Genomic DNA, 27,794 nt, shown 5'->3' on the forward strand with positions numbered 1-27,794 from the left:
TGTAAATGTTGACCACTTGGACTATATTATTTTCCTATTTTATTTTTAAGAGATTGCTTTGTTTTTGCCTGAGAGAACTTAAAACGAAAATGATTTATCAAATCAACAACTGCAAAGTTTCCTATGGCTCAGAACCACACTATTTACTGACAAAACTTGTAAGACCCTTTAAAGGACACAAGCAAAAACTGAAAAATTGTCAAGATGGACAGAGATAGAGATACGAGCATTTCAGTCCTATTAAATCAAGAATCTTCTAAGATGTTGAGTTCTGTATACACAATAGTCTCAAAGAGAGAAATGATGCTTAATCAAGAGCTAACCAAAGGATGTAAAGGGAATTTTCCTCACTATCTACCACAATTCTTAGTATTACCATTAAAAAGAGTAATTATTTGAAATTTAAATCCCCAAGGAAAGAAAGAGAAGAGAAAAAGTCATGCAACTATGAAGGGGAAAAAAGGCAGGTCCCTAAAAAACCATAATGACTACAAAGAAATACAGCCATAGAGCCCATTTAAAATTGTTTGAAATGAGTCTGAGCATCAATAAAAGCTGGATCAAACTCTAGGCTTCATGTATAAATGCAATTTACGTAAAACATTAGCTGTGACAACATATCTACAGCCTCTTGGGATGTGATCCTTTACATTTAAAAAGACAGCATTCTCAAACCAGTAACAACCGGAACTGCTGTTTGAAGTTGAAAACCTATTTAAACTTGATGAAACACTAATTTAATTGAAATATATTGGGATTTAAAATCAAGATAAAATGGCTTACATTTCTGCTTCCTTCTCGTAATTTATCAGTTGCAATAGGTTTTCAATCCCATGGTACCATGACAGATTCCAAGCCATCTTAAGCATATCTGACACAGGTTTCATAGTCAAACACTCAGAAGACAATGGCACCACAACAGTATTAGGGCTAACTACATGATGAGCAGTGATCCTGACTGGGAGATGATATCTAAATAAACAAATTAAAAAAAGTGGTTGTTGTTGGTTTTGTTTGTTTGTTTGTTTTTATAAATTAAATACTCTATTAGAGCAAGCTTTTAAATTTGCAAATAAAGTTTTTGAAACTCTTTTTCAGAGAACAAAGACTTGCAGAAAAAAAAAACATGTTTAAAAATGCAGACAACTTTGGATTAACATCAAATGCCACCTCCACACTTCAGGAAGAACAGCAAATAACAAGAAGCAAAGTTAACTGTAAAAAAAAAAAACAAAACCCCACCCACAAAAAAAACCCCAAACAACCCAAACAAAAAAAAAAAACCACTCACACACACCTTCTAACAACAGCAACAGGTAAACTGAAGGCAGGTAGGCCAGTATCATTATTGGTTATGCCATCAGCCCTGCAAGAGATTAAGTTATAGTTATTTTTCCCTATTTTGAGCTTCGATTTTCTACTAATGCTACACTTACTATTTCTTTATTATTCAGATATAGCTGTATTTTTTCATCCAGCTAGCTCCTTAGTAACCCATTGATGAATAATGTGTTAATAAACAATGTTTCCTCATGATTATGCAATATTAAGATAATTTGTAGATCACACACATACAGAATACTTGTTGCAGATGTACTGCACGTAAAAATGAAATTAAAGATAACATACCAAAGCACATGCTTGTTTCTTTTTGTCTTAGAGAAAAAAATATGCATTATAATTCTTTTCAGTCTTTCATGTGTGCAAATACTAAAAGCATATTTTTTTTCTGAAGTATATGCAAATTTCAAATAATAAAATATCATAAGCTGAGGTCTATTGTTTTAATGACAAATGCTACACTTAAAAGCCAAGGTAAATAGAAGAATTCTAATTAAGTTAAAAAAAAACCATGCCTACAGATAGCTGTTTGATTTGTGTAGTTTCCATTTATGGAAAAGATGGATTACAGACCAATCAGGTTTTTTTGAAAATTAGAGTAAACTTAAAATTAACATTGAGGTACAAAGTATTTATACTGCAAAAATATGCCAAGTAGACCTATACAGCATGCAACCCAAATATTGAAACAATTTGTTTGGCCTACAAACATGCAATTTTGGATATGTAAAAGTTTGACGTATAATTTGTTTGGATATATATAAAAACTTATTCTCATTAAAACCTTAAATTTTGACTAGAGAATATGCCATTAAATAACTTTTTTTCATACCACGTTTCTGTTCTTGCTACTTCATCAAACAACAGAAGACAAAGCAATACTGTAGTTTCAGTTAAAACAGCACGATCATTTTGGAATATCAGGGAAACTGAATAAAATAAAGATATTTAAAAATGTGTTAGAAAACATTGACATTTAATAATACACAGAAGGACAGTGTTAAAACTAACTGATTTCCACAGTCATTTTGCCAACATCTTCAACAGACGCCATAACACTAGCACACAATCTTTTAAATATTAGAGACTCTGAAGTGATCCAAGGCTCTTAAGGCAGCTTTTGGTTAAACATCATATTTCACACATTTTCTTTCCACATACCTATTAACATCAAAATAGAATCTTTACCTCTGAATAGCAAAAGCAGTAAAGATGATTGCTGTGCTAGGGACAGACGAACAACTGGATCAGCATATACAAGTTTGTGTAAAAGTGTTAGACATGGTAACACTATGGGTTCCATAAGCTGCAGGAACAGAGAAAAAAATTAAATACAGATAACCATTACGATAATCTATTATGAGATGCTTAATACAAACTGTCATGCTATGAAGCAATACATTTCATCATTTATAGTAGAGAAACCTAGAACTTTCTTAGACAAGCATATTTCATCCAGATGATAACTGCATATTCATTAGAAAATATTTATTCACTTCTGGTTTAATTTTATTAGTAATTGATGGTCATTTTATTGGTTTCTGGCATCATAACACAATTATAACGTTTGCTACCAAAACACGTATTTTTAAGAAACATATATGTGAACTGAAGGATTTCCAAAAAAACCCAAATATTTACAACCATATAAGCTTATTCTTTTTTTTTTTTTTAATACAAGTAGCTTATTGTATCACATTCATTTTCTGTATCAGCAAATGGCCAAAAATATTACCAAAAGTCACTGCTCCTAAGAATGAGAAGACAGTACGTCTTTCACAGTACCATTACTTTGCTTGTCTGTGGTTCTGCCTTTAAATTTTGTTTTGTAAACCACATCACCAAATACAGCTTAGTTTAATATTGAATAAGCAAAAGCCCTGCTTATTTAGTATGGGAAGAGTGTTTTGCACAGCTACATATAAAGCTGTATTTAAATGGTGCTTTTTCCATCTGCTATGTCCTTTATCCTTTTCTTGATAGCCACTTTTTTTAAGTACATGCAAGGTTTTTTGTTTGCTTTTTTTTTTCTTGCCTTTTCTATTGATTTTAGGATGAAATTTAAAAAATTGTTTGAGGGGAGAACCAGAATCTGGGCTAGATTCCCTCAGGATACTGTCCTATGACTTATTTAATCAAACCTACGTGATCTTTCTTTGACATAATGAAACTAGCACTATTTTGTGTTTAGACTAAGCTATATCAAACAAGAGGTAAGCAGTGCTCCTACTTCATTTATTTTCTATTCCGGTGGATAGATCTTTTCTTGAGAAGTAGTTTGAACTGTCAGAGCTTGAGGGAGCTAAGGACGTGACCTCTACTGGTTGTGTTCAAGAGTTCAAGACAGGAGTAAGACTGCTTAGTCATTTTGCAGAGGAAAAATTTTAGTTTTTTTACAAACCAGAGCATTTGGGATCCAAAACTTCTATCAACACAGAGCTGACAAACAGATTTCTGAATGCTAGCACTTGAAGTGGAATTTCATATACAGCTGTTGGTTTACGCTCTCCTGCTGACTTGATCTAAACCGTTCATTGTTCAACATGTGTAATTTTAGATTTCTCCTCTAAAATACTCTGCAACTTTCATCATGCAAAGTTTGAACATCCTGTTTAGTATAAATAAAGATCCTGTGTTCCACAAGCCATATATGAAAAAGAAAGGTGTCACAGCCCCAGGAGAGTTGTTGCCTTTGCCCTTCCTGGATTAAATTAAAGGTTATAAAGGGCTAAAACATTATTTTAAAGTTTATCCTAGACTCTTACCTGGCTAGGAAGGATCTGCTTAAGGCAATATATTTCCCATGCTTGTATTTCTGTATTATTAAATAATTATGCTAATATCTACTCACTATCCAAAATGAAACAAAACAATAGTTGCATTACTCTGTATCTCTAAAAAAGGTAAGATAATAGAACACCGACATTAAAAAAAAACACAGTAAAAAAACCTGAAGAACCCAATATTGCAGTTTCTCCAACTGGGTTTCAGTGGTTTACAAAAGTACTCATATTCAAGCTATTATAAACTGGACTAGACATCTCTTAATGCTACAGGGATAAAATAATATTAGATACTGATAAAAAAACATTACCATTACCAAAGGTAGTATGGATACTGGAAAAAAACATTACCATTACCAAAGAAGAATGTCATTTTCATTAATTTGACAAATAAGAGGAATTCCACTAAGTATCAAGAAGTTCTTTTCTCTTGTACATTTTTGGGAAAGAAGTCATTATTATATGAAAATTCTCATGGTTTCTTAAAATAACTCAAGGTTTGGACCGTTGGAACTGCTGTAACAATACTATGCAAGCAAACTAAAAAATATGCAAAAAGTTTACCCAGTGAAGTGATGCTGAGAAACTTATAGACTAAATAAGTTTGCAAAAAATGTTTTCAAATAATGAACTTCAGAAAAAATTCAAGCATCAGATTAGACATATTACAAAAATGGAAAGCTTGGTCATCTACAAAAAATATACACTCAACTCTAAATGTGATCTCATCTCCTGAGACTCTCCCTGGTGAGGTGATCTTCTATTGGTCAGAAAATTACTCATACCTGAAACTCAATCTGACACATAGATTCCCATTTACAATAACACCTCCTCATTTTTAACTATAATTTGCTTCAGGACTTAAATTTAGAGACTATGATATACAATAGAACACTTTTTTTTTTTTAAGGTCATTAAAAATTATTTTTTGGTCTCCACTGAGAAAGCTTCAGGGAAGTTCTGGTATATTTCTGAACCACACCAAACACAGCTCTCTGGCTCACTAGTCACATAGGTAGGCAAATCAATCTTCTTTCATTAAGAGAATCTTAGCATTATCAAAAATATAATAAACAAAATACATATTGCAATTACAATTGTTACTAAACATTTGTGTTCTGTGCAGAATTAATGCACAAAAGATTAGTGTTATAAGTGCAGAAAAAGGCAAATTCTACTACTGTCATGCTGTGCAATGCTTGCAGAAAAATTTGTAACAATAGTTTTACCTTGCCATCCACATGTATAGATTCATTAAGGTAAGCCAAAATCTTTTCTATCACACCTAACTTTTTCACAATGCCATGCATTTTGGTATCTGTAGGAAAAACAAAAGATAGCAAGAATCACTGGTTCTGCACCAATTTAATATTAAACTTCTTTCTGCAAGATCACGAACTCTTGCTTTTCAGCACAAGTTTCCAAAATTGCTAATCAACAGAACTACAGCTCTAGCTCTACCAAGGCAAGCCTCATCAAAGTCTTGTTATCTGACTGTAGTAGCCTCTTGAACAGTAGACTCTTAAGTATGTTACATAACTTCACATAAGAACTTTATGTTCTACAATTACAGTGATCCCCTGTGCAACTCAATTTGAGTCAAATGAGGATTTCACTTGTAATATTTAAAAAGGCTTCAACAGTTAAATATGGAACTAAAAATGGTATCTACAAAAACTCAGTCACTATGAGTATTTTCTGTTAAACTCATCATTCAGAGCATCTGGTTTAAGAATATTCAACAACAACAAAAAAAGCTATGTCATTTGGGTTGGCTGGGTTTGTTGGTTTTTTTTAACTAACTATAAAGTGATCCTTCATATGAAATTTGTCCTGATAAAGCCGCATTTTTTCCTTTACAATTTCATTCTGTGCTATGTTTCATATTATCTTTTGACATCTGAAAACTTTGGCAGCTATAACTGAATTTATTTTACAAGACAAAGTAGACATTTCCTCATTTTTCTGACAAGAAAAATGTTAATTTTAGTATTATCTAAGACCTCACTTTTCCATGGTGAAAAACTTATGTTCTATCATTAGGATTTGAGTTCCTTGAAGAAAACATACTTGAATCAGAGTTTGAGTAGGTATAGTACAAATATCCAGGTTTGAAACTCTAAAATTATGACACTGCACCGAGCCAAACAATGCTCTATGCAAGACTGCTTACTTGTGTCTTAATTCAATCAGATCTTCTTTACCAAAATTCGTAATTTCTCCCCATGTGAGCAATACGATTATTAAAAAAAAAACACCTATGCTGCTCATTTATGATTAGTCACTTAAATTATAGAAAGTAAAAAGAGGAACACTTTTTTTGCATGATGGAATGCCACGGGGAGTCTGCCTTTTGATATTGAAAGAGGGTATAATCATGGAAGCTTAGCTTGAGTTTACTGAACCCTCATTCACACAAATGACATTTCAATCCATTTTAACTGTAGTTACTACTTAGGCTAACCCAAAATGGAGGAAGAAAGTCAGAATGATAGAAGAAATTCCTCACTAAGTATAAAATCCCTTTAGCTAGCCTGTGTAATCTAAGAATTAACTTTTCTAATTAAAATACACCACCACTAAAAATATATAGATATATTTTACATTGACCATCACCTCCCTCACTCAAGACTGAGCATCTGAGTTAGCAATACAAAAAAATTTGAAGCACCATTAGTTCTAAGACAGATCATCAACTTGATAAACATTAAAAAGGAAAAGCAGGAAAAAAAGCTCTTACATAGATGACAGAATTCAGCTTACTCCGCTATTACACAAGGGAGCTGGTTTTTTTAACTAATAAGACCACTATTCCTTATGCTTGAGGACAGCAACAAAAACAAATAACTATTTTTTTATTTGAATTGGTAGATTATCCACAATAGTGTTAAAATTCTGGTCCAACAGTATACATAAAAATTACAAAAAGTACCCTTAGCAGAAACATACAGAAAACCTAGCAAAACTGCAAGCTCACACAATGATCTACACATGAACACAAATTTTCTGAAGAATTTTACCTTCTAAAATGATAGCTAGCTGCTCGGCTGCAGACTTCCGTAAAACTAGGTCAACAGCATCAGAAGTCAAAATATCATACAGCTTTTCAATAGTTTCTGCCTAAAAGTAAAACTGTATTAGATTTACAGCCAGTATGTTATTACAAAACAAAGTAACCAGCTAAATTTCCTAACAGAAAATAGAAAATAAAAATTCCTTATTAGAATGTATGTGATTAGATTCCACAAGCATATAATAAGAAAGGATTAAGTTATAATGTTTTTAAAACAAACCTCTAATAATATATATATAAAATTTATATAACACAATAGTTTCTACTGGACAACAGAAGCAGATTCCTAACAAATAATGCTTAATTTATGCAGGACTATAGAAAGCTCAACACTACACAGAAATGCTAGAATATGTTTCTAAGTCTGTGAAGGGGACTAACTTTTTAATGGCAACAGGGCCAGAGAAATTAAATAATCCTGCATATCCACACAAATTTCAGGTCTTAACTTTCTGAAGGATGTAGGGGAAGAGTATAAATCAAGTGTACAGTGAGTGGTCAGAATACTTTTTTTTCAAAGGGGAAGCATCTTAGCATTTGTTTAACATATTATTGTTAATTTGAAAGTGTTCAGTGTGAAGAAGGAAGTAGAATGGAGGGGAGATGATAAAAAAAGAAAAACAAGAGAGATATAAGTTTTCCTATAGGTCAAATACTTGTGATTTGTATTTCACTTTGCAAAAGCAGCAATATTAAGAAAACACAGACATAAATTTGTTAAAATATTTTTTAAAATTTTATATTAAAAATTATTTGTTCCTGTTCCAGTAAAAATTTATTTTGTGGGGGGAAAAAAGCTCTATGTCAGAAAAATCAGACTCTACCCATGCACAATGAAATTGTTGTAAACAGAGGAGGCCTGTGCTCTCTGTACTCAAGTTAAGCCTTGCTGTTAACTTATCTGCAGAGAGGAGAAAAGAAAAAAAAAAAAAAGGAGGAAGGAATTCTTTTCTTATTGTTGCATATGGTAGCATAAAAACTACTGTTTAAGTTTACACAGAAAGAATGCATCAACATATTTCTTTTTATGAAGCAAGCTAATTTGTACAAAATTTTACAGCTTTCAGAAAGTGATAACTTCAGTGACTGGGCAGGTAGAAGAGCTCATCAATGATACAATATTTAGACAGAGTTAACTCACCTTAAATATCGACTCCGTTTTATCATCCAATTTTAGCTCAATAGCTCTTTCTATAATAAATAAGTTTGAAGTGCTGGAAAGCACACTACCATGCAGATGTGGGCGTTTCAGGTTTGCCCCTTCTTCATTCAAAAGATGGAATGTTAATTGTTTAAGTGCTATAGAACGAACCCTGTAGGAGTAAACAATTAAAATAAATATATAAATCCTCATACTGGAAAACTTTAGCTGTATAGTTAAAAATTAATTAGTTTACAGAATTAATATAGTCGAGGGTAAGTACTTACTCAACTCAGTAGTGATTCATCTACCTTTCAAATCAACCTACTGCATGATAATCAATTGGTTTTTTAGAGTAGACATTTTTGTCATCAACATTAGATGATGTGCTGAAATGTTACAGGGCATTACTTACAACTGCTTTTTTGAGAAGAGAAGACGCAGAGCGGCCTGTAGTCTAGTAGTTCTTGGGAGAATACCCTCTCCTTTGTCAGAGGTTGTTTCACTCAAATTGAGGATACAGTTACCTAGCGTATCTTTTGTGTCAGCATAACCCTAAACCAAACAAATAACAGAAATTTCCAAAATTAAAAAAATTCGCTTACTCTCTTAGCAAATTGGACAAGGTAATTCCCCTTTTAGGGGCTAGGGAAGAGTGGGGAAGGAGCAACATCTCCCCCCCCCGCAAAAAAAAGCAATAGCTTTTTAGAAAACATTCAGTTTCTACAGATTAATATTCCTCTGTAAAAACAATTTTTTAAATTAATAAATGATCCTATGTACAAATCAAAATAAAGATTTTCACATGGCCCAGAGGTACTTTGACCTGAAGCTTTACCCTTCAGTCTATTAACATGATGCTGCTCTGTAAGGTTAGTTTCCATTTCGAATTCAGTCCCTACAAGAAAACTACTTCAAAACATTAAATCTGATCTATTTTCAGATATTTAGTCAAAGCATTTTCACACACAACCAAAACAAACTAGAATCAGTTACATCAAGTAATGATACTGCAAACATTTAAACAGTAAAGCAAAATACAAGGCATTTTATATGCATTGGGTAAATATAGGCCTCTGGTATGCTCTCCTCAAGTATCTATTGTACGTAGCCACTACAGGCTATAGTACAGAGGAAAATTCTACTCACAAAAATGAGAGCAGGGTAAGTTCTTTCTCACATGTTTAGCCTACAGCTTATATTAAACCCTCACCTACCTAATCTTGAATATCAATGGAAGATACGTATGTGGGTAACACAGCAAAGCCGACATTACTGGGTGAGAAAGCTCTGAAGTAACCTTCCTCCCACCACTCTCAAGTTCTCAGTGTATTTCCTCTGCATAATTTTCTGTCTGAGCCTTGTATTTCATGGCCCTTCTTATTTGCAATTTGTCCCCATTTTTGCCATGATTTATGTAAGGGCTTAAGTTACATAAGCATTTTTTTCAACTTACGGTAACACTGAGGTGCAGACAACAAATGAATATATAGCAGTGATACAAGTAAGTAGGTATAATTATCAAAAATGGTATTTTTTGAGAAAAAAAAAAAAAGACAGAGTATACTTGGATGTATTAGCTAAATTAAATAGAAGACAGAAATAAGGCAAAAAAACAGACATGAGGAAAAACAGACAACAGATGCAGCAAAATATCTAACCTGGAAGACTATAGGCAGATCATAGAAGGGAAAATTCTAGTACTAGAGAAAAAACAATAAAGAACTTGGATGGAGCAATTAGGCTGAAAATCAGACTGAGAAAGGCAAAAGTTCCCATTAGATCAAGTGAAGAGTAAAGATAACGAAAAGAAAATTTGCACATTGTTACAGATATGAAGACTAAGGTCTAAGGATAATACTGACTGTTGATACTTCCAATAGTATTGGAAACAAACAAATCAAAAACCAAACACCAAAATATACAGAAAATACAGCTTACACCTATTACTATTTATTGAGCCCATACTTGATCAGAAAACGATATAACTATCACAGAGGAGTTACAATTTTCAAATTTAAGATATGGGGGCAATTCTAATAATTATTAACTAATTTTAAAAAGCATGCAATGTTTTAATCTGTACTTGGATTATCCACTCATATTTTCAAATGATTTAAGTCCCAGTCAATACTTCCTGATTTCTACTACAACATTTCAAAGTTTCACATTCTAGTAATACCAGGCTAAAATTTGTCTACAAATTCAAAATAGTAATTTTGACTGGCATTAGGACCACTATAAAACATTTCTTCATTTGACATCTGACAAAACAAGTCTGTAGGTACATTACTGTTAATTTATTTTCCATCTGCTACTTAGATGAATATTTTGTTTGTTGTTTAACATGACAGTGTTGCTGTTTACATTGTTTCATACATCAAATTCAGATTAAAGCACTTAGAAGTACCTGTAAAACAGGAATGATGGGACAGAGGGCCTCAATAAACTTGTTCCAAGTCAATACTGCCATTACTAATCGTCCCTGCAATAGATGCATCAGAATGGCCTTGGCTGTAGAGTTCACCTGCTCAATAAGAAAAAAAAAAAAAGAAACTAATGCGACCGCCAATCTGTCTAGGTCAGTTTGTTAATGCTGTAATTCGAAATGTTATACAAAAACATCTCAAAGAGGTCTACAGACAAAATACTGTCACTGCAGAATGATGCTTCTAAGTTGTCAGTCACACTAAACATTAAATTGTTAGAAAAGCCTCTAAGAGAAAACACACAAATAGTTCTGCCTAAATAGCACCCCATCATTTTCCCCTTAGAACTCTGGTCTGTCTTTTCTGAAACAAAATAAAACATTAGTTTAACTTATACAACTATTGGTTCCTCTATCCTGCAGGTAAAAAAATTTCTGTTTCTTTTATTTTCTGACCCTACATTTCTGGGGCATTTCATTGCCAGTCTTTATGATATGCTTCTGAAGATACAGGAAGAGAAGAGACTTAAAGCTTGTTACATGGCCATTTCACTTTCTGGAGGAAAACAGTTAAACTAAGAAGGTTACCAAATATTTCAAATTCTACATGAATTCATCTGAAGCGCTTTATCAAAAAGGAAAAAAGGTATATGATATAGCACTTATACTGTATTAATGTATCCTGTATACAGTATGTAATGTATACTATATGCAATATTAAAGTATTTACAAGCTAATGTTATTACTACAATGGCAACAGAGGGAAAAAAACCCAGCTTCTCAGAATTCACTCTTCCTTATATAGTGTAAAAACACCTACCTTTAGCAGCTAAAAGCCTACATTTCATGCCAGAGCTAAAAATCCTTTCACCCCAGGCAACAAGAACAGCTTTCAGTAATATCACTCTAGCCTATCTTTAAGGGACTGGGTTTGTAAAATCACATCGCAAATCTTAAGCCCAACCTTGGAATACAAAGTTCTTCTCAATTTCTTCTTCACATGCCTGAAAGATTAAACTGATGCTTTATGAAAATTTAAGTAGCAGATATACATCCAAGAAATAAAAAAAACCCAAACAAACGCTTGGATATGAACTTCATTATACATTTTGTTAAAAGAATAATAAGAATGCATTATAAGGTAAAGAGAAGAAAACAAGATAATTTTGTAAACACGCATTCTCTGTCTCAACAATCTTTTTAAATTCAATATCAGTTGAAGTCTATTTGTTATGCTCGACCAATCACTAAAAGAGAAAACTGGCAGTCTTATTAAAAAGGCATCCAAAAGAGTAGTCAAACAAAATAAATGCTTTCCTTGGAAAAGATAAATTACATACAAAGTACAAATACAAATACATAGCATGTTATCAAAGATATTTTACTTCTCCTTTTAAAATGCTAACATCTAAAAATCTCATTTCAGGACTCAAGCTGAAAAAAAAATAAAAATGTTAGTCAATGTTCTTTCCCCTCTGACCACAGGGACCTTATAGATCAGCTATAAGGAAGTTACAAATAACCTAACTAATTTTTAGCCCCCTCTCAGAACTCCCTACTTAGCTTTTTATGTAAGCTAGGAAATAGTGGATATATGTTCAGCATATATTCATGCATATAAATGAACCCAATGGAACTTTGGTCCTATTCTATAATACTATAAGAGACTTCTATAATAGTCAGGTAATTAAATTTAAACACAGATGTGTTTGTAGTGATGAAATACATTGTTATAACAAAGACATTGCAGATTTAAAATGTCTTTTTGCTCCTCAACCGATGCATACATTTCAGAGGTCATTCCACTTTTACAAAGACTTGAGACTTCAAGTTTTCCGTAAATGTAAAGCATCCTACATACTATTTCATCACATGCACATTTTATTAGGGCTGAATATATTACAGGAAAAGATTAAAAAACATAGCTTATTTCATTTTTCATTGGTTTTTATTACATCTAAAAGCATCCTATGCTTAGAACATTATTTTTTTTTTTACGATGAATTCAGAGACAAAATATCGTTCCACTTACTACAACTTCACTGTTTGCATAGCTTTTCTATATACAAGAAACCATATGTAGTGAAAACTTCAGGTAAGCCTCAGACCACCCTAGAGAATATCAACACCTACTTTGCATGCACATCAACTTATAAATATAGCTACTAAACACAGTACCTCATTCTTATCTTCCTGAAGGCCAAACGTACAGATTTCATATAAAACTTTTGGATGAAGAAGAAAATGTACTCCGTGGCAGATTGAAGACACAGGCTTCGCAATATTATGAATACCTAAACAGTCCTTCAGTAAAAATAAAGTTGGTTAGTTTTAAAATTCAAGATAGTCTCCACTACTACATGTTGTTTTATCGACTGCCTGAAGTTGTCATCCAATGAAAGGCTTTATCCATGCAGTTTGAAAGACTAGCTTCAGCATCTTTGTACATTAGTGAATTGTGCTATAAGCACAATAAGTTTAGCTGATGTCCATGACAGAAAATAAGAATTATGAAAAAGTATTATATCAAAATAGAAAAGTGATTTTTATATTTTGTGAGCCAATATTTCTGAATACCTAAAATGACCTGATGAATATGACATTGCCATTCTTAATATAGAGTACAGCCATACTTTTAGGAAGTTCACAGTCTTTATCCCTTGGGCTCTCTTTATTAAAAACTAAGGCAGTGACAAAATATCCACACAAAAACAAAGCACACCCCCACCCCAAAACAACAACAACAAATTAAGGTTTTAAAACAATGAGTACATAAAAGGACTTACATGTTCTTAAACACAACCCAAGCTTTTATACATAGGAAAAAAGAGGTAATTTTCTTTCACATTTCTCATAAGGTCTAAGCAATTAAAGTGCAATCTAGGTAAAAATATTTATTCTGAAAGTGTCAGTATTTTATTAATGTCATTGTTTTATTTTTCCTTCAGTAAACATCCTTGCAAAAAGCAGAAAAGCACTCAACTCAAAATTATTTTTGCTCAGGTACAAAAAAAAAAAAAAAAAAGAACAAAAAAATCATAGGAAAAAAAAATCGCTATGAAGGGAATAAAACCTGTCCTTGAGGAGTGGGCCCATATGTACCTCATAAGGTTCAACAAGGCCAAGTGCAAGGGCCTGCATCTGGGTCGGGGCAATCCCTGGTATACAGGCTGGGGGATGAAGGGATTGAGAGCAGCCCTATGGAGAAGGACTTGGGGGTACTGGCAGATGAAAAGCTGGACATGAACAAGCAATGTGCTCTCACAGCCTAGAAAGCCACCTGTATCATCGGCTGCATCAAAAGAAGTGTGGCCAGCAGGTTGAGGGAGGTGATTCTGCCCCTCTGCTCTGCTCTGGAGAGTAGAGGGGCATCTCTGGATGTACATCCCATCTGGAGTACTGCATCTAGCTATGGGGTCCTCAGCACAGGAAGGACACGGACCTGTTGGAGCGGGTCCAGAGGACGGCCACAAAACTGATCAGAGGGGTGGAACACCTCTGCCATGAGGAAAGGCTGAAAGAGCTGGGGTTGTTCAGCCTGGAGAAGAGAAGGCTGCAGGGAGACCTGATGGCAGCCTTTCAATACTTAAAGGGGGCTTATAAGAAAGATGGGGACAGACTTTTTAGCAGGACCAATAGCGATAGGACAAGGGGTAATGGTTTTATACTAAAAGAGGGTAAATTCAGACTAGATAAAAAGAAGAATTTTTTTTACTATGAGGGTGGTGAAACACTGGAACGGGTTGCCCAGAGAGGTGGTAGATGCTCCATCCCTGGAAATATTTAAGGTCAGGCTGGATGGGGCTCTGAGCAACCTGATCTAGTGAAAGGCGGGGTTGGACTACATGATCTTTAAAGGTCCCAACCCAAATGAGTCTGTGATTCTATGAACCTCATTTCAGCAGACAAGCAAAACTGAACACCTGAACTGTTTTCAAAAGCAAAATTAAATAGAAATAATTCTGTATAACAGCACCAAAAACCACAGTGACCAGCATTATTAAGAATCCTTTTAAAAAATAAAATTGCTGTTTTTCTCCCTCTAGAGAACCTGTCATTCTGAAGTGCAGTACCTGAAGTATAACCTAACCAAGTAGATTTAATACCAAAAATATAACAGCAAACTGCAAGCCCAGATCTATACAGATTTTACAGCATAGAACATGGTAAACAGAATTTGCATTAAAAATGCTTTTAATGAGGAAATCATACAATACGCATTATTTAGCACAACACCAAGAGCATTAAGTAAGCATTAGTTCTAACCTTAACCACTTCCAAACAGCAACGATAGGCTTCAGTTTTTATATTCAGCAAAGGATGAGACAATAGACGGAGAAGCACCTTCTGACCCTCAGCCTGGAGCAATGAATTATCCTCGGCAGACTTCCAACTAAAAATGAAAAATAATGAATTTAACTATTATTTATTTTACAGTAGCCAAAGATGTCTACAAAAATTTTCCTGTTAAATTTCAGGATCATCTCTGAAAAATACTTCCTGAAGAGGTATACATCCTGAAAAATGACTTGACAGACAAAAGTTCAGAGATCACAATATATTTGCTAAAACTATAGTATCAATCTTCACATTTGTACATTTATTTCTTTTTTTATATATATATATATATAGGTAGGTAATCAAAGACCATAGTTTTTCAAAATTCTCTCATCGAAATTAGGAACCTGATAAACATTTCTGCTCATCTGAAAAAAATAAAATTCTACTGAGCTTCAATAGGCTCCTTAGATCATGGGATATGATTATAAAAAAAGATTCTATGCTTTCAGAATTTTTTCCTTGTAGAGGTAAAAGTCCACCTCACTATCACAAAGTGAATTGATATTAGTTAAAAAACTGAAATTAATTTCCTGTTGCCTGAAACAGTAATCAAACAATAAATAATTCTAAAAGCATTAGAACACTGAAAACTATTTTGACATTTTATAATTTAAAAACACTTATTAGAGAGCTCTTAAATGTAGTTTCCTTTGAAAAAAATCCCTAAAGTCAAATTCTGAATGAGTATAAAATTAAGATTTTTTTATTTCTAATTAAGTGTTCAATACAGAACTTTTCCAGGCACTACAAGGTAACTTAAATTCTCTAACTAGTGACATGGAAAATCTAAAAAGCAATAAAAACATGCTGTTTAATAAATGAGATGCTATATTGTAATATACAGCATCTATGACAAAATAAGTACTTAGGATTTCTGAAAATAAAATAAAATAAAAGTAAGTTACACAAATACACTTGGAACAAAGGAATTAAAAAAAGTTTGAAACACAGGTCAAAGTGTTTTAAGGCTGTTTATTTGTAAATCACATAGTAACTTTATATACAAATCATAAAAACTTATACATAGAAAAGAATAAAACATTAGATTTTTAGCACCTGAAATTCAATTTTCAAGAAATCCACTACAGAACGACACAAATTATTTAGAAGAGACCTTTCAATGGCTAAAAGAAAAGAATTGTTCAAATACAGAGAATAAACAAGTTGACATTCTACTTGAGAAAGTTTATTCATAAAAAAAGATTATATTTTCTCAAGTAAGAGTTTTAAATAATAATGCACTTACATATTTGAGCATATGTGAATGCATTCCTGAAGCAAGGGAAAGTGTTGATGATAGGGTAGACTACTCAAGGCCTGATCTGCCAATTCTAGTAATTCAGAAAGATTCTTGTCCCCCTGAGAAGTAAAATGAAGAGAAAGAAACTATCAGAATTAGTAATATTAAAAGTATACAACGTTATTGCATAATCTTGCAGGATTTATTATCATTTAATACATCTACTAACTAGGGTTCGGTGCAGCCATCACAGAGAAGTTTATAATTAACCTGATTAACAAATTCAATAGATTTCAAACAAGTAAATTTTAGAACCTGCTCCTGGGAGATGAAAACCCTTCAGCTGCTGAATCCAAACAAACTTCTATTAAACTCAATGGGAATAATGTATGTCTAACATCTCACAGCATGAACACCACAACTATTCAAAACATTTTCTAAAATGCCCAAGAATAGACTCATCCTTGAATACTTTATGCTTTTAATCACATTATTATTGTTTTAAGTCAACATGCATTTTATCTGAAAAGAGTATAATGAAAGATTTAACTATTAAACTTTTAACAATTCACTATTAATTTTAAAGAGCATGTTTTGGTTTTTTTTTAAATTTAAGTACATATGTCTTTGTACTTCTGGTTACCAAATACATTAAACATCAGCCATTTAAACTTGATGGAGTTAACTTCATTGTAAACACTATTTTATGAGCAAAGTATTGCTTCTATTAAGTTCAGAACCTGCCTATATAAAGGGTAGATTAACTCAGATTTATGATAGGACTACATTTAGATTGCTGCATTTTATTAATTTATTTTAGTATCAATAGAACAAGTATTTTTCACCATTACTTGTCCATTTGGATAATGGAGGAGACTATTTCGGTACCATCCTAGAATCTCTTAACTAATAAAGCAAAGTATATTAGTTATCTTCATAACAAAGTGAAACACACAAATCGCTCACAGTCTAGAAGTAGTTGTTTATCAGAAGTAGTTGTTTATTAGCACAGTATTTGGGAATTAAAATTTTCTGAACTATTTAAATATTGAACAATATACATGCACACACATATATTTAAATAGAGTATTTGCTTTTTTCTTACTTCTTTGCCCATAAAAGGTCTTGTGCCAACTTCCAATCTCCAAGTGTTTATTTCTTTGTTTTTACTTAGGATAAGATTTTTACAAATGTCATGAGTAGTATTAGTGAAAAAAAAATATAAATTAACTACATCTTGCATGGTATGGAATACTTAGGGATTTTCTTCAGCTATGCTACACTACAGTTTTTACCACAGAGAAAGGGAAGTGGAAGAAAGAAATTCGCCCACAGGAAATATTTTATATAATAAAATTTCACACCTTCTTATGAACTTCAGTCATAAAGCTACAAGTGCATTCGATCGAATACGCAGCTTCTGAAGCTTGTTTATAAATAGTGTAGTCCTCAGTACTCATCTGCTCCAGATAGGCTGCAATGGATTCATGAATGCTTGGGTATTCCAAGGAGAAGGAAACGTCCAGAGAGAGAAGAAATAAAGCATTCAGCAAACTCTTCTGTAAAATTTTACTCGCCTGTGGAAAAGGAAACAACTGTCAGCATAACAGTCTGATAATACAGTAAAACCAACAACAGCATTTGCAGTCATTCAACAAGTACAATCACTATTGCTGCTACTTAAAAATTAAAGAAACACGTATCAACTGAGTTCTATATGAAGAATTTTTTTTAATTAAAAAGTGAGAGTTCATTAGATGCCAGTCCTAATGTCAGGCCTGAAACCAGTCACAAAAGTCGTGTATGATCCAGTCACAGCACTACCAACCACACTCACCACCGGCCAGGGTCAATTTACTGTCTAACCACTAGATGGCAGAGAATACACAGACTACAATTATTTCTGTATTTAATAAAAAGCTGTCTGCAATTCCATATGGTAATATCACATTCTAAGAACTGGGATTTCTGTTGTTGCTGTTTTGGTTTTTTTTACTGCAAGTGTTCAGTATTCCCTCAACTAAAATTTTGACCTCAAATACAGTAACTTTTTTCCAACTTCTGTCATACACAGAATTGAAATTTTTTATTATGTACATAAGAACATAAAGACAAAAATTATAAAAAGTCATTAGATTAGTCTGTCAACACATTTTCAGGTACAAGAGACTGCTTATATTAATACTGAAAGACTATATATTTGTGACAAAAAGCCTGTAACTGAAAATCAATCTGCTACTCAGATTGAAGAATGTCTAAAAAAGAGCTACACTGCAATAAAAACAGATCCAAAAAAATTTAAACCTATACAGGTTTAAACATCTTCTAACACCTTCTATCCCACAAAAACTTCCAAACATCTGAAATTAAAAAAAAAAAACCAAAAAAAAAAAAACCAAAACCACAGCTCAAGAGCTACAACAGAACTTCTTTTAAAGAGCACTGGAAGCAAAGAATAATTAAAATCACTATGATGTATGAAACAGAATTGCTTACTATGTTCCATCAGATTAAGAGTGATGATTTTAAATATTATATAGTTCTAGTCTGTCTTAGTCTTACTTGCACACATACTATAAGCGAGCAGAGGGCAGCACAGCATTGCAAACCATGCATCATAGCAGAAAAAAACACTATAGGAGGAAAAAAAACATTGAATTTCAAAAACTAATTAAAAAACTGAATTAAAAATACTTTTTGAAGATTTGAAATCTGCAGAAGATTCTGCAGAATGCACCGATAACTGTAGAACAGACAAAGTTACCTTCTGTGATCATACATCAGCTAATGTAAATCAGATTAATTTCTCCGTCCAGTGGCTATTTTCCTAGTATTAATCACTGAGGAACATATCACTTTTTGCCCTCTTAAAATGCAAAACCAAAAGACAGTCACTTAAAATTAGTGATGGCATACCTTTTCTACAGGGAGAAGTATTTGCAGCAATCTAACAGTGAAGAGTGAAATGCTAATAAATGCCATTCTGTGATGCACCAACATCACCTCGGGCTGCTCTGCACTTATATTGGTTTTGTGATATAATATAGTTTCTCCAAGCAAACCCAAGACCAGAAGCAATTTGTCTTTCTAAAAACAAAATCAGAAATACAATCATTAGAAATAACTGAAACATTACTGTACCTTTACAGTGTTTATACAGCACCCATAGCATCATGAACACAATTATACCAAATAATTTAAAAATGCAAAAATGGTACAAAATACACAGCATTTTGTTTGTCATCTGAACCGAACTGTGTATTAGTTCTAGACCTCACTCCAGCTTCACTTGCAATTCTCAATACGTTGGTTAGTAATTGCCCATTACTGGTTACTCTCCTCCCTCCCTCTTGGTTTTTTTTCCCCCCCTTAATTCCTGCTCACTACACATTTGAACTTTGCAAATTTTAACTATTTTGAAGTTCACTTTTAATATGGAAATATTAGGAGCGGGTTTGAACCTGCTAATAAAGCTTTACCTTAAAATTTAAAAATAAACAAACAAACAAAACCCCCACCCAACCCACAATCCAAACTTTGAGATCATCAAATGTTTTTTATGCCTATTCATTCTCAAAGGAAACAGCAGCACATTTCTCAGGTTATGTAAAAGCCTACTCGAGAATCACTATCATTTGGATAAATCCAGCTCATTGACAATGGAGAAAACTAAATTAGTTTCTAGAATTTTGGCCACCTGAAAAAGCCAGGTTTGTACTTAAGGACACTAGAACCACGGTAGAATTAATTTCAGTTGCCAGTTTTGGAATGCCAAATGCCGATTAAAAAGGCAATAGCACATGTGAGATTTAGCTTATTAATTACAGAAACTGATAAACATTGTTAAGCAATTAAGCACTATTTATCTGACTCAACATAGCTGAAGTTGCAGAAAATGACAAGAAGCAATTGACTAAATCAAGTCAGTCTTTTAAACTAATTACCAACAGACGTTATAACACAGTAAGATGAAAAGGATTCATTGTCATCTTCAGGAGTTCAAAAAAGTTTCTCTCCGCCCTGCTACAGTTTGCAGAGGCAGGAAGGACCTCTGCTTCAAGACCATGGATTCTCAAATCAACAGCATATTCAAAAAGTTTATTCCTCCCCGAGACAGGGATGACTATTTCAAAGTGATCCAAAAAGCTGAGGGGCTACAGCAATCTGCAGTATCTATACTTTTTGACATGGCAGAATCAAACTGCACTTAAGTACACATGACAAAACTGGAAAACAGTAAAAACTTTGCTTGGGAGGAAGGAAGCATAAAAACATGGGTAAAATACATACAGTTACAAACTTAAGTATTTTTGAATGGGATTTCCAAAATACGTATTTTTCACAAAGATATTCCAGTGCAGAGTTTTAAAATTGGACAAACAAAGAAACATAAAGCAATAAAGTTATGCAAGAAATGCTTTCAAGTTTCCTAGAAAGGAGACACGTGATCTCCTTCCCTTGGAGCTAATACAAAACACAAAAAGGAAGCATGTTTTCTAAGCACTGAAGCCCAACAACTCTAAAAACACACTCTACTACTGATAAAATACATTTTATTTGATGTAGTACTAAATAATATAAAGATAATTTTAATGGTTGTTTCCTAAAATTGTCTATTCAGTTATTTTTATTTACTCAAACACTAAGAAAGATGAAAAGCTGTTTTTTATCTCCTGTCTTGCAATTGCTTTATCAAAATTAGCTTAATTGAATTGCACAGCAAAGTTCAGCTCTGCATCACAAATTGATGCAGATTCATAACTTTCAATGGGAGATGAATTTTATATCTGAGAAGTATTTTACTTATAAATCTCAAAGTTCTACCAATGGAATAAAGTTATATCAGCAAAGCTTCTTTTTTTTTCCTTTTTTAAAATCAATCTAATTGTATACAATTACCCAGCGTATTGGCAGAGCTTTGCTTGTTAGTAGCCTGGAAACAAACATTATCCTACTAACAACAATCAGTAGGATGCACGTGTGATGATGCTCGCAGTTTCTATTGTACTTTGAGAGAGTTATATGCAATGGAATATACTGAATATACTGATACAGGTCATACAACAGCTAGACAAAAGATTATGACAAAAGACTATGATTCTATAATTATATTAAGCTTCTTAGATTAAATGTTCTGCAAGGAATCTTCAGTACTGACTTGATGTTGATCAGTTATCATAGATTTTGACAGATCAGTACACTAAACTCAAAGAACAAAAAGTTCTCATTCACTGCTACGTCCTATAAATACTATAAATACTATCATTTGTAAAATAGAGAATAGGGAAGCCTACAGTAATATTTTAATTAATAATTATTGCAATACCATTGTTTCATATTCAGTGGTATTTTAATGAATTCTAACTGAAGTCACGTGCACTTAAGACTACACTTAACTTAAATTTTTAGACAAGTTTCAGTCTGCAACTCTGGTATGTTTGTGAAGCGCATAAGCCATGCTGGCTTATGTTTCAGCTTTCAGTTGTCTTCAAAAAAGCAAGTCGCTTATTGTTATTTCATCTGTTATTCACTAATTTGATATTTCATCTATATAACAACTCTCAGTTGTGCTCAGGTATGTATTTCCAGCAATTTAAATTGTTTGGTCAACAGCAGCTTAACACTTTGAATCTCTCCTGGGCCAAAAAGCTTTCTCCTTTCTTTCCCAGCTAAGCAACAGAGTTAAGGATAGCTGAAATCTGTGCAGGGATCTATAGGTCCTGTGTAGGAAATGGATACTATATATCTTACAATTCCAATCTTGGATCTAAACAGTTATCTCCCTAATTTTAAATAGAAAGTTTATAAGGAGTAGAGGAAGTGAAAGTTGCCATTTACATCAAATTGGTCTCCAACATTTGTAATCTGTACTTTTCCCTCAGATCCCCTTCCCTACACGTTTCTCTCAATGGCTGCTTAACAGCCTTCAACTACAAGACAAACTTCATTACTTATTTTCTTGAGGTGAAACTTCAAGTATCATCTGGTAAAAGAACTTACATTTAAAATAAAAAGAATGTGCCAGTGATAGAACTAGTAATAAACTATTTAAGATTTTCAAAAGGGTAGCTCAGTAGAGGATTAGATATGTACATGAATCACTGCAGAAAATGTCAGAGGCTTACAAAAGCAGACTGTTAAATACAGCTGATCAAAGCCTAAAGAATCTTACCAATTCCAATGCAAAAAGGCTATCATCTTCCCAAACATTTTCAGAAATAGCATCACCAATAAGGAACATGTCTTCAACAAGCAATTCAAGAACTTCCATCGTCACTCTCCTACTGCCTAGGAATACAAATGAGAGGATAAATTCCAATACAGACAAAATATTATATTATGATATTCAGAAAACACCATTTTGAACAAGGGATTATTCCAAATCTGGAATTCTGATATTTTAGTTTTCCTATACGCTTCTACTAAACTAATGCTAATTGCCCTCAATCACCAATAGCTCTGAATCATAGAAGACAGCAACTAGCCAAAATCACAATAGAAGAAATTAAACCAATCATATACTTGAAAAAAGACTGCATTTTCTTAAATCCTGTAGTACTACATAAAGTTTATTATAGCTGTAAATCCGATTACTGGACTTCTTTGAAGTTCAAAATAAAGTCACTTTTTTCCCCAACCCAATCAGCTAGGTTACAGTTCTTCCACATACATTACCTATTCCTGTTAATCTGCATTCTTGGTATAGCAGGAGTGACTTTCTTCCCAGATCATTTTGTCTGAGATCTTCTTTTGAAAGGCAAGGAGATGAATACCCACTTTATCCCCTTGTACTTTTCTCCATAACAATTTCCCGCCCCGTGTTTTCAGGCTAATATTTATTAATTTTCATTGCTCCTTCTGACTCAGTATCTCTTAATAACAAGGCTAATCTGGTCTGTCTATTAGTGACTTTTATACTTCGTACAGTTTTATGCTTGAACACAGGGCTGTAAAGAAACCTGGCCCGAGTTTAAACATTTACAGCCTACATTTACTACAAATATAAACCTCCCCCTAATGTCCCCAGATAATGAGACAATAGAGGAGATGCAATCAAAGGCTAGAAGGTTTCATGAATTACAAGGCAGAATATCTGGAGCCAGACCAAATATTTTCAACCTCATACAACAGAGGATGCCAAAACTGTCTGGCATCCTAGGGAACCATACAGTAACAGTTTCCCCCAAATACTCGATTTAGTGCAACTGTTGGCTTAGTTACTTGTTGATGGTATGTTTCTGTTCAAAACCATGGATATATTTCACACAACACCACTGAATTTCCAATTTATTTTTTAACTACCATAAAAATTTTGCATCCTTCAAAATCTGTTTAAAAAAAAAAAAGGCAAGCTCTACTGCTTGTTATGATTGAACATTAATTTCTTTGTCACTTTTTCTATCTTTTGTAGATTTTATGCACTGTAGAAGCCTTGTTGATATACTTGAGGAAAAAATATATATGTGTGTGTGTGTATGTGACTATATATGTAGTGACAATGACCACAGCTCATGCAATTTGCAGCTTAAGTGATCTGCTCTGAGTGAGCATATGGCAGAGAATGGCACAGGGCCTTTTTGAAAGCTTGTTTTTTCCTATCTCACAGAAGTGCTGTTTTCTGTTTATTTTAGGCAAAATGTTGCCAATTTGAAGAGTATATGCCTGAAAACTCCAAAAAGCACTTTTTCTCTCTTCACAATTATTTTGCAAATTCTTAATCAAATTTCTGTGCTTAAAACATTTGAAAGGTGACTTAATAAATTTATCCATTATAATGCAAGTATTAAATAATGGTGGTTTTGAGTTATAGTTTCAGAAATATTTTTAAGTTAATAACTAAAAATAACATCTGCAACAACACCTTGCTGTACCTGTCATGATCTACAGACATGCAAGTTCATTCCACCATACTTTTACATGAATATATCAGCAAAATCCTAATTTCCCAACACCTGTGGCAATTAGTATGTGCCAAGAGTTCATTATTACTGAATGCACAGTAAGACAGATATAATCAATGACTGCAAAACAAATCTTTTGCTGTCCAGATTTAAATAATTGTCTTTAAGACGTGCAGTATTAACACTGAACTTCAGACAAGTATGGTAGCTTAAAACTGATTACAAAAAAAAAAAAAAAAAAAACCAAAAAAAAAAACACCCAACAAAAACCCAAACACCCAAAACCAAAAAACCCACAACCCACACCACTACTGATTTCTGAAATGACTTCACTCACAAGACAGGTCAGCACAAAAGAGGAAAAATTCCAGTTAACAACTCCACAAGGAACAGAATTTGAGCTTAACTGAAATATACATTATATTGTAAAAAACAAGCAAGCAAATTTTACAGTAAGCTTACTGTTTTTCCTTTACCCAGTAATTTAAACAGTTAGAAGAAAATCTACATTATAACATATCTACCATATAAGGTGATGATGTTAGTAAAAGTGCCTCTTGATTTTACTGAAGAAAACAATTCAGAAAATATAACCACAAGAGAAAGAGTGTGTTACTGTGTGTTACTGTCTCACAGTATCACAGTGTGCCTTCAAATCACAGGATTTCAGATCAATGGGAACAGGATAAAAATATTAGTTTGCTTACAATCTATGTCTCATTCAAGCACAATGGAAGAAAGAAGAAACATGATCTAGTAGAGTTTAAAAAGCAAAAAAAATCTTGAGGGCAAGAGAAACAAAGACAGATCAATTTCATCTGAAAATGAAACTATTTTAGTTCTATGATAAGATGCAAAGAAATAATCTTGAAAGATGAAAAAATTCAGTATATTTTAACTCTGCAGATTTGAAATGACATGCGCCAAAAAAGGCAAAGATAGAAAATACATTTTCGTTTCCATTATAAATAAAAAAGAAGATGCCAGAAGTCATGAATGTGCTTGTGAAGAATTAATATTTGAATATCACTATTCTGAAAGGGGAAAACAAAACTTTTATTTATTTTAGTTTGGTTTATTACCAAAAAAATGAGGATTGTATAGTTCTCCTGTGGACACAGATTAATGCTGATGTTACCATGAAATAAACAAGAAAATTAGTATTTTATGACAGAACAGAAAGTCATAAAAGGTTATAAACAATAATGAAAACAACAGTAAATGGAAGTTTCATACATATTTCATACAATTTTTATAAGTTAAAGCCTCTACGCAGCTCAAGAAATGTTGACAGGTATATTAAAAAAACAACTTTTAGTATTCTAGTCATAGATAGATACACATTTCCAGCTCCTATATTTGAAAATCTTACCACATTTACCAATACCTGTTTTGAATGACATTGTTTTACAACTAAATACTATTTTAGACAACCTAAGAGCAAAAAGACCATCCTGCAAAAAGGCTTTGCAATTTACAACCTTTGTAAGTTAAAATAAAAATCATTAGTTGCAATTACACTTATGCAATCATTACTTACGTTTCTTAAACCATAATTTGTTACCGCATTCATAAGAATAAAAACAAAGCTTTTTCCAGAATTTTTGTTTATTATTTCTTGAGCAGGAGGAAAACCCTGTGCTCAGAGAGATCAGAAGACGTTTTGTTATGTGTGATTATTTTTTCATCTTGAATGACATTTTATTCAGCCACACCATTTTTCCACTACACACCCACTTCTTCCTACCACTACCTCCCACCATCAGTAAAAAACACTTGAAACTTCTGCAGCAATTCGGGAAATCAACCAGAAGATTCAGGCTTTATGACCTGAACAAAGTCCCTAGCAAAGAACTGTTATTACTAGCTACAGTATATCAGTAATCATCTGTACTTTATTTATTTGAGGTACTCGCCTCATAATACCAACTTTTTAAGAGGTTTGTACTAAAGATGAGAAGAATACATAAGTGAAATACTTAATTCACAACTTTCTCACCTGTTCTTAGAAGAGGTATTGCATTTTCCAAGATGGAAACACAGAACTGAGGAAGGCTAAGCTGCTTCATCTGTAATTCCAAAGTGTCCTCATTTTCAATATCTGGCACATCACTATGTCCTACATCAACTGGGGAATGCAGAGAGATTCTGGAGTTTGCATTTGCTTGGGTACTGTTTCCACTTAAAACAACAATCAAACAAAACAAAATAAACCAAAAAGGAGACATAGTTAACTCTTGCAAAGAGAAAACCCATATATGTATAAAAGTTAAAAATAGCGTCAAGTATTTGAAATGTTCTCCTTCCTTAACACATATCCTTCATTCCATCCCAATCTTTCTCTGTTATCCACTAGTGTTGCAGGAAGAGAAGGATTTTGTTTGGTAGGTTTTTTAAGTATCAGAACTGGTAGCATCACAAGTGAATGCCTACTATTTTGGCAGTCATCTTCAAATGCACTTAGAAATGTGTACTGGAATACATATGCAATGAATATAATATTGAAAGAGAAAAATCAGTTGATATGAAATGTTATTTCTGATGAACAAAGTCTATCAGTTGCTTGAAGCAAGGCCACGTACCAAATCAAATTTCAGCCTGAATTACTACACATTAAAACCATTCTATCCAGCCAGCCACAAGAATCCTTAGAAGGAAAATTAAGTAAGTGGCCCTAGTTTAAGCCTGTAGGACTTCTTTGTCCCCTGTTAAAACAGAAAATATTCCCTTGTCCAAGAAAGCCTTAAGTGCAAATATACATTGCAAAATATACAAATAGGTATTATATTATATACATAACTATTTAAAATCATGAGCTTCATATATAGTTCATAATTTTATTATTTTCCAACTGCTTTCAAAAAGAATCTATTAGCAGCATTATAATTAATGCAACTCAGAATGAATGTTTTTTAATGTTTTTTCTTATCCTAAACAACATTTAGCAATCTTGAATTGCTTTAAAATCTTGTATGACTTTCATAGTTGGTTTTTGTTTGGTTGCTTTTTTTTATTATTAAACAAGCTGAAGAAAATGAATTGTGGCATCACTGTGTCATATTATATTGTCTAACTAAATGTAAAAGGTGTCTAAAGAACAGCAATTAAGAATTAAAAAGCCAACTAATTTTAAGAGGTTGATAGAAGACTATAAGCAAAACAGAAGAGTTATTCAATATGTAGTGGTACTGATTTCACTTACCAGAGGGTAAGGAAGGAAAGGTATCAATCATAAAAACAATTCAGAAGAGGAAAGGTTAAGTTTCCAGGCAGAATTTGAAACAGACAAACAGATAGATTGAAGAGTCTCAAGATTTAAGAACAAGGAAAAAGAAGAGTTACATATAGAATGGCAATAAACAAATAATTCATATTACAACTATGTTGAAAAAGACAAGATTCACTAAAAGCAGCTCTTCCATATAAAAATCAACAATCTCAGAGCAACACTATAGTCATTTCCCTCTATCATATTTTCTATTCAAAATCTTGGGGTTTTTTTATGCTGTCTCTGGGCTAAATTATATCTTTGTAAGAAATGGGATT

The 27,794-nt window shown here is 32.9% G+C and overlaps 1 protein-coding gene across 5 annotated transcripts in view; it reads right to left on the reverse strand.

Annotated features, from left to right (window-relative positions):
• Positions 1 to 27,794, reverse strand: part of RTTN (rotatin) — an 87,199-nt gene that overhangs the window by 48,486 nt on the left and 10,919 nt on the right. For 2 of the 5 annotated variants that reach the window (XM_087757588.1, XM_087757603.1), the window contains exons 9-24: positions 26,248 to 26,429; positions 22,520 to 22,635; positions 19,264 to 19,434; positions 17,712 to 17,924; positions 16,354 to 16,466; positions 15,033 to 15,159; positions 12,945 to 13,070; positions 10,749 to 10,865; positions 8,754 to 8,893; positions 8,339 to 8,510; positions 7,145 to 7,244; positions 5,354 to 5,442; positions 2,530 to 2,647; positions 2,174 to 2,270; positions 1,298 to 1,366; positions 784 to 972 (exon numbers count right to left, since the gene is read on the reverse strand). In XM_087757588.1, the coding sequence (XP_087613714.1) occupies positions 784 to 972; positions 1,298 to 1,366; positions 2,174 to 2,270; positions 2,530 to 2,647; positions 5,354 to 5,442; positions 7,145 to 7,244; positions 8,339 to 8,510; positions 8,754 to 8,893; positions 10,749 to 10,865; positions 12,945 to 13,070; positions 15,033 to 15,159; positions 16,354 to 16,466; positions 17,712 to 17,924; positions 19,264 to 19,434; positions 22,520 to 22,635; positions 26,248 to 26,429 (2,139 nt within the window). Of the gene's footprint in view, positions 1 to 783; positions 973 to 1,297; positions 1,367 to 2,173; positions 2,271 to 2,529; positions 2,648 to 5,353; positions 5,443 to 7,144; positions 7,245 to 8,338; positions 8,511 to 8,753; positions 8,894 to 10,748; positions 10,869 to 12,944; positions 13,071 to 15,032; positions 15,160 to 16,353; positions 16,467 to 17,711; positions 17,925 to 19,263; positions 19,435 to 22,519; positions 22,636 to 23,022; positions 23,095 to 25,788; positions 25,885 to 26,247; positions 26,430 to 27,794 lie in introns of all 5 variants that reach the window. The other 3 variants (XM_087757571.1, XM_087757579.1, XM_087757595.1) reach the window with 3 other exon arrangements.

This window comes from Nipponia nippon, unplaced genomic scaffold, assembly GCF_047370975.1.
Source record: "Nipponia nippon isolate SJK-2023a ecotype South Korea unplaced genomic scaffold, ASM4737097v1 scaffold_1, whole genome shotgun sequence".
Taxonomy (NCBI): domain Eukaryota; kingdom Metazoa; phylum Chordata; class Aves; order Pelecaniformes; family Threskiornithidae; genus Nipponia; species Nipponia nippon.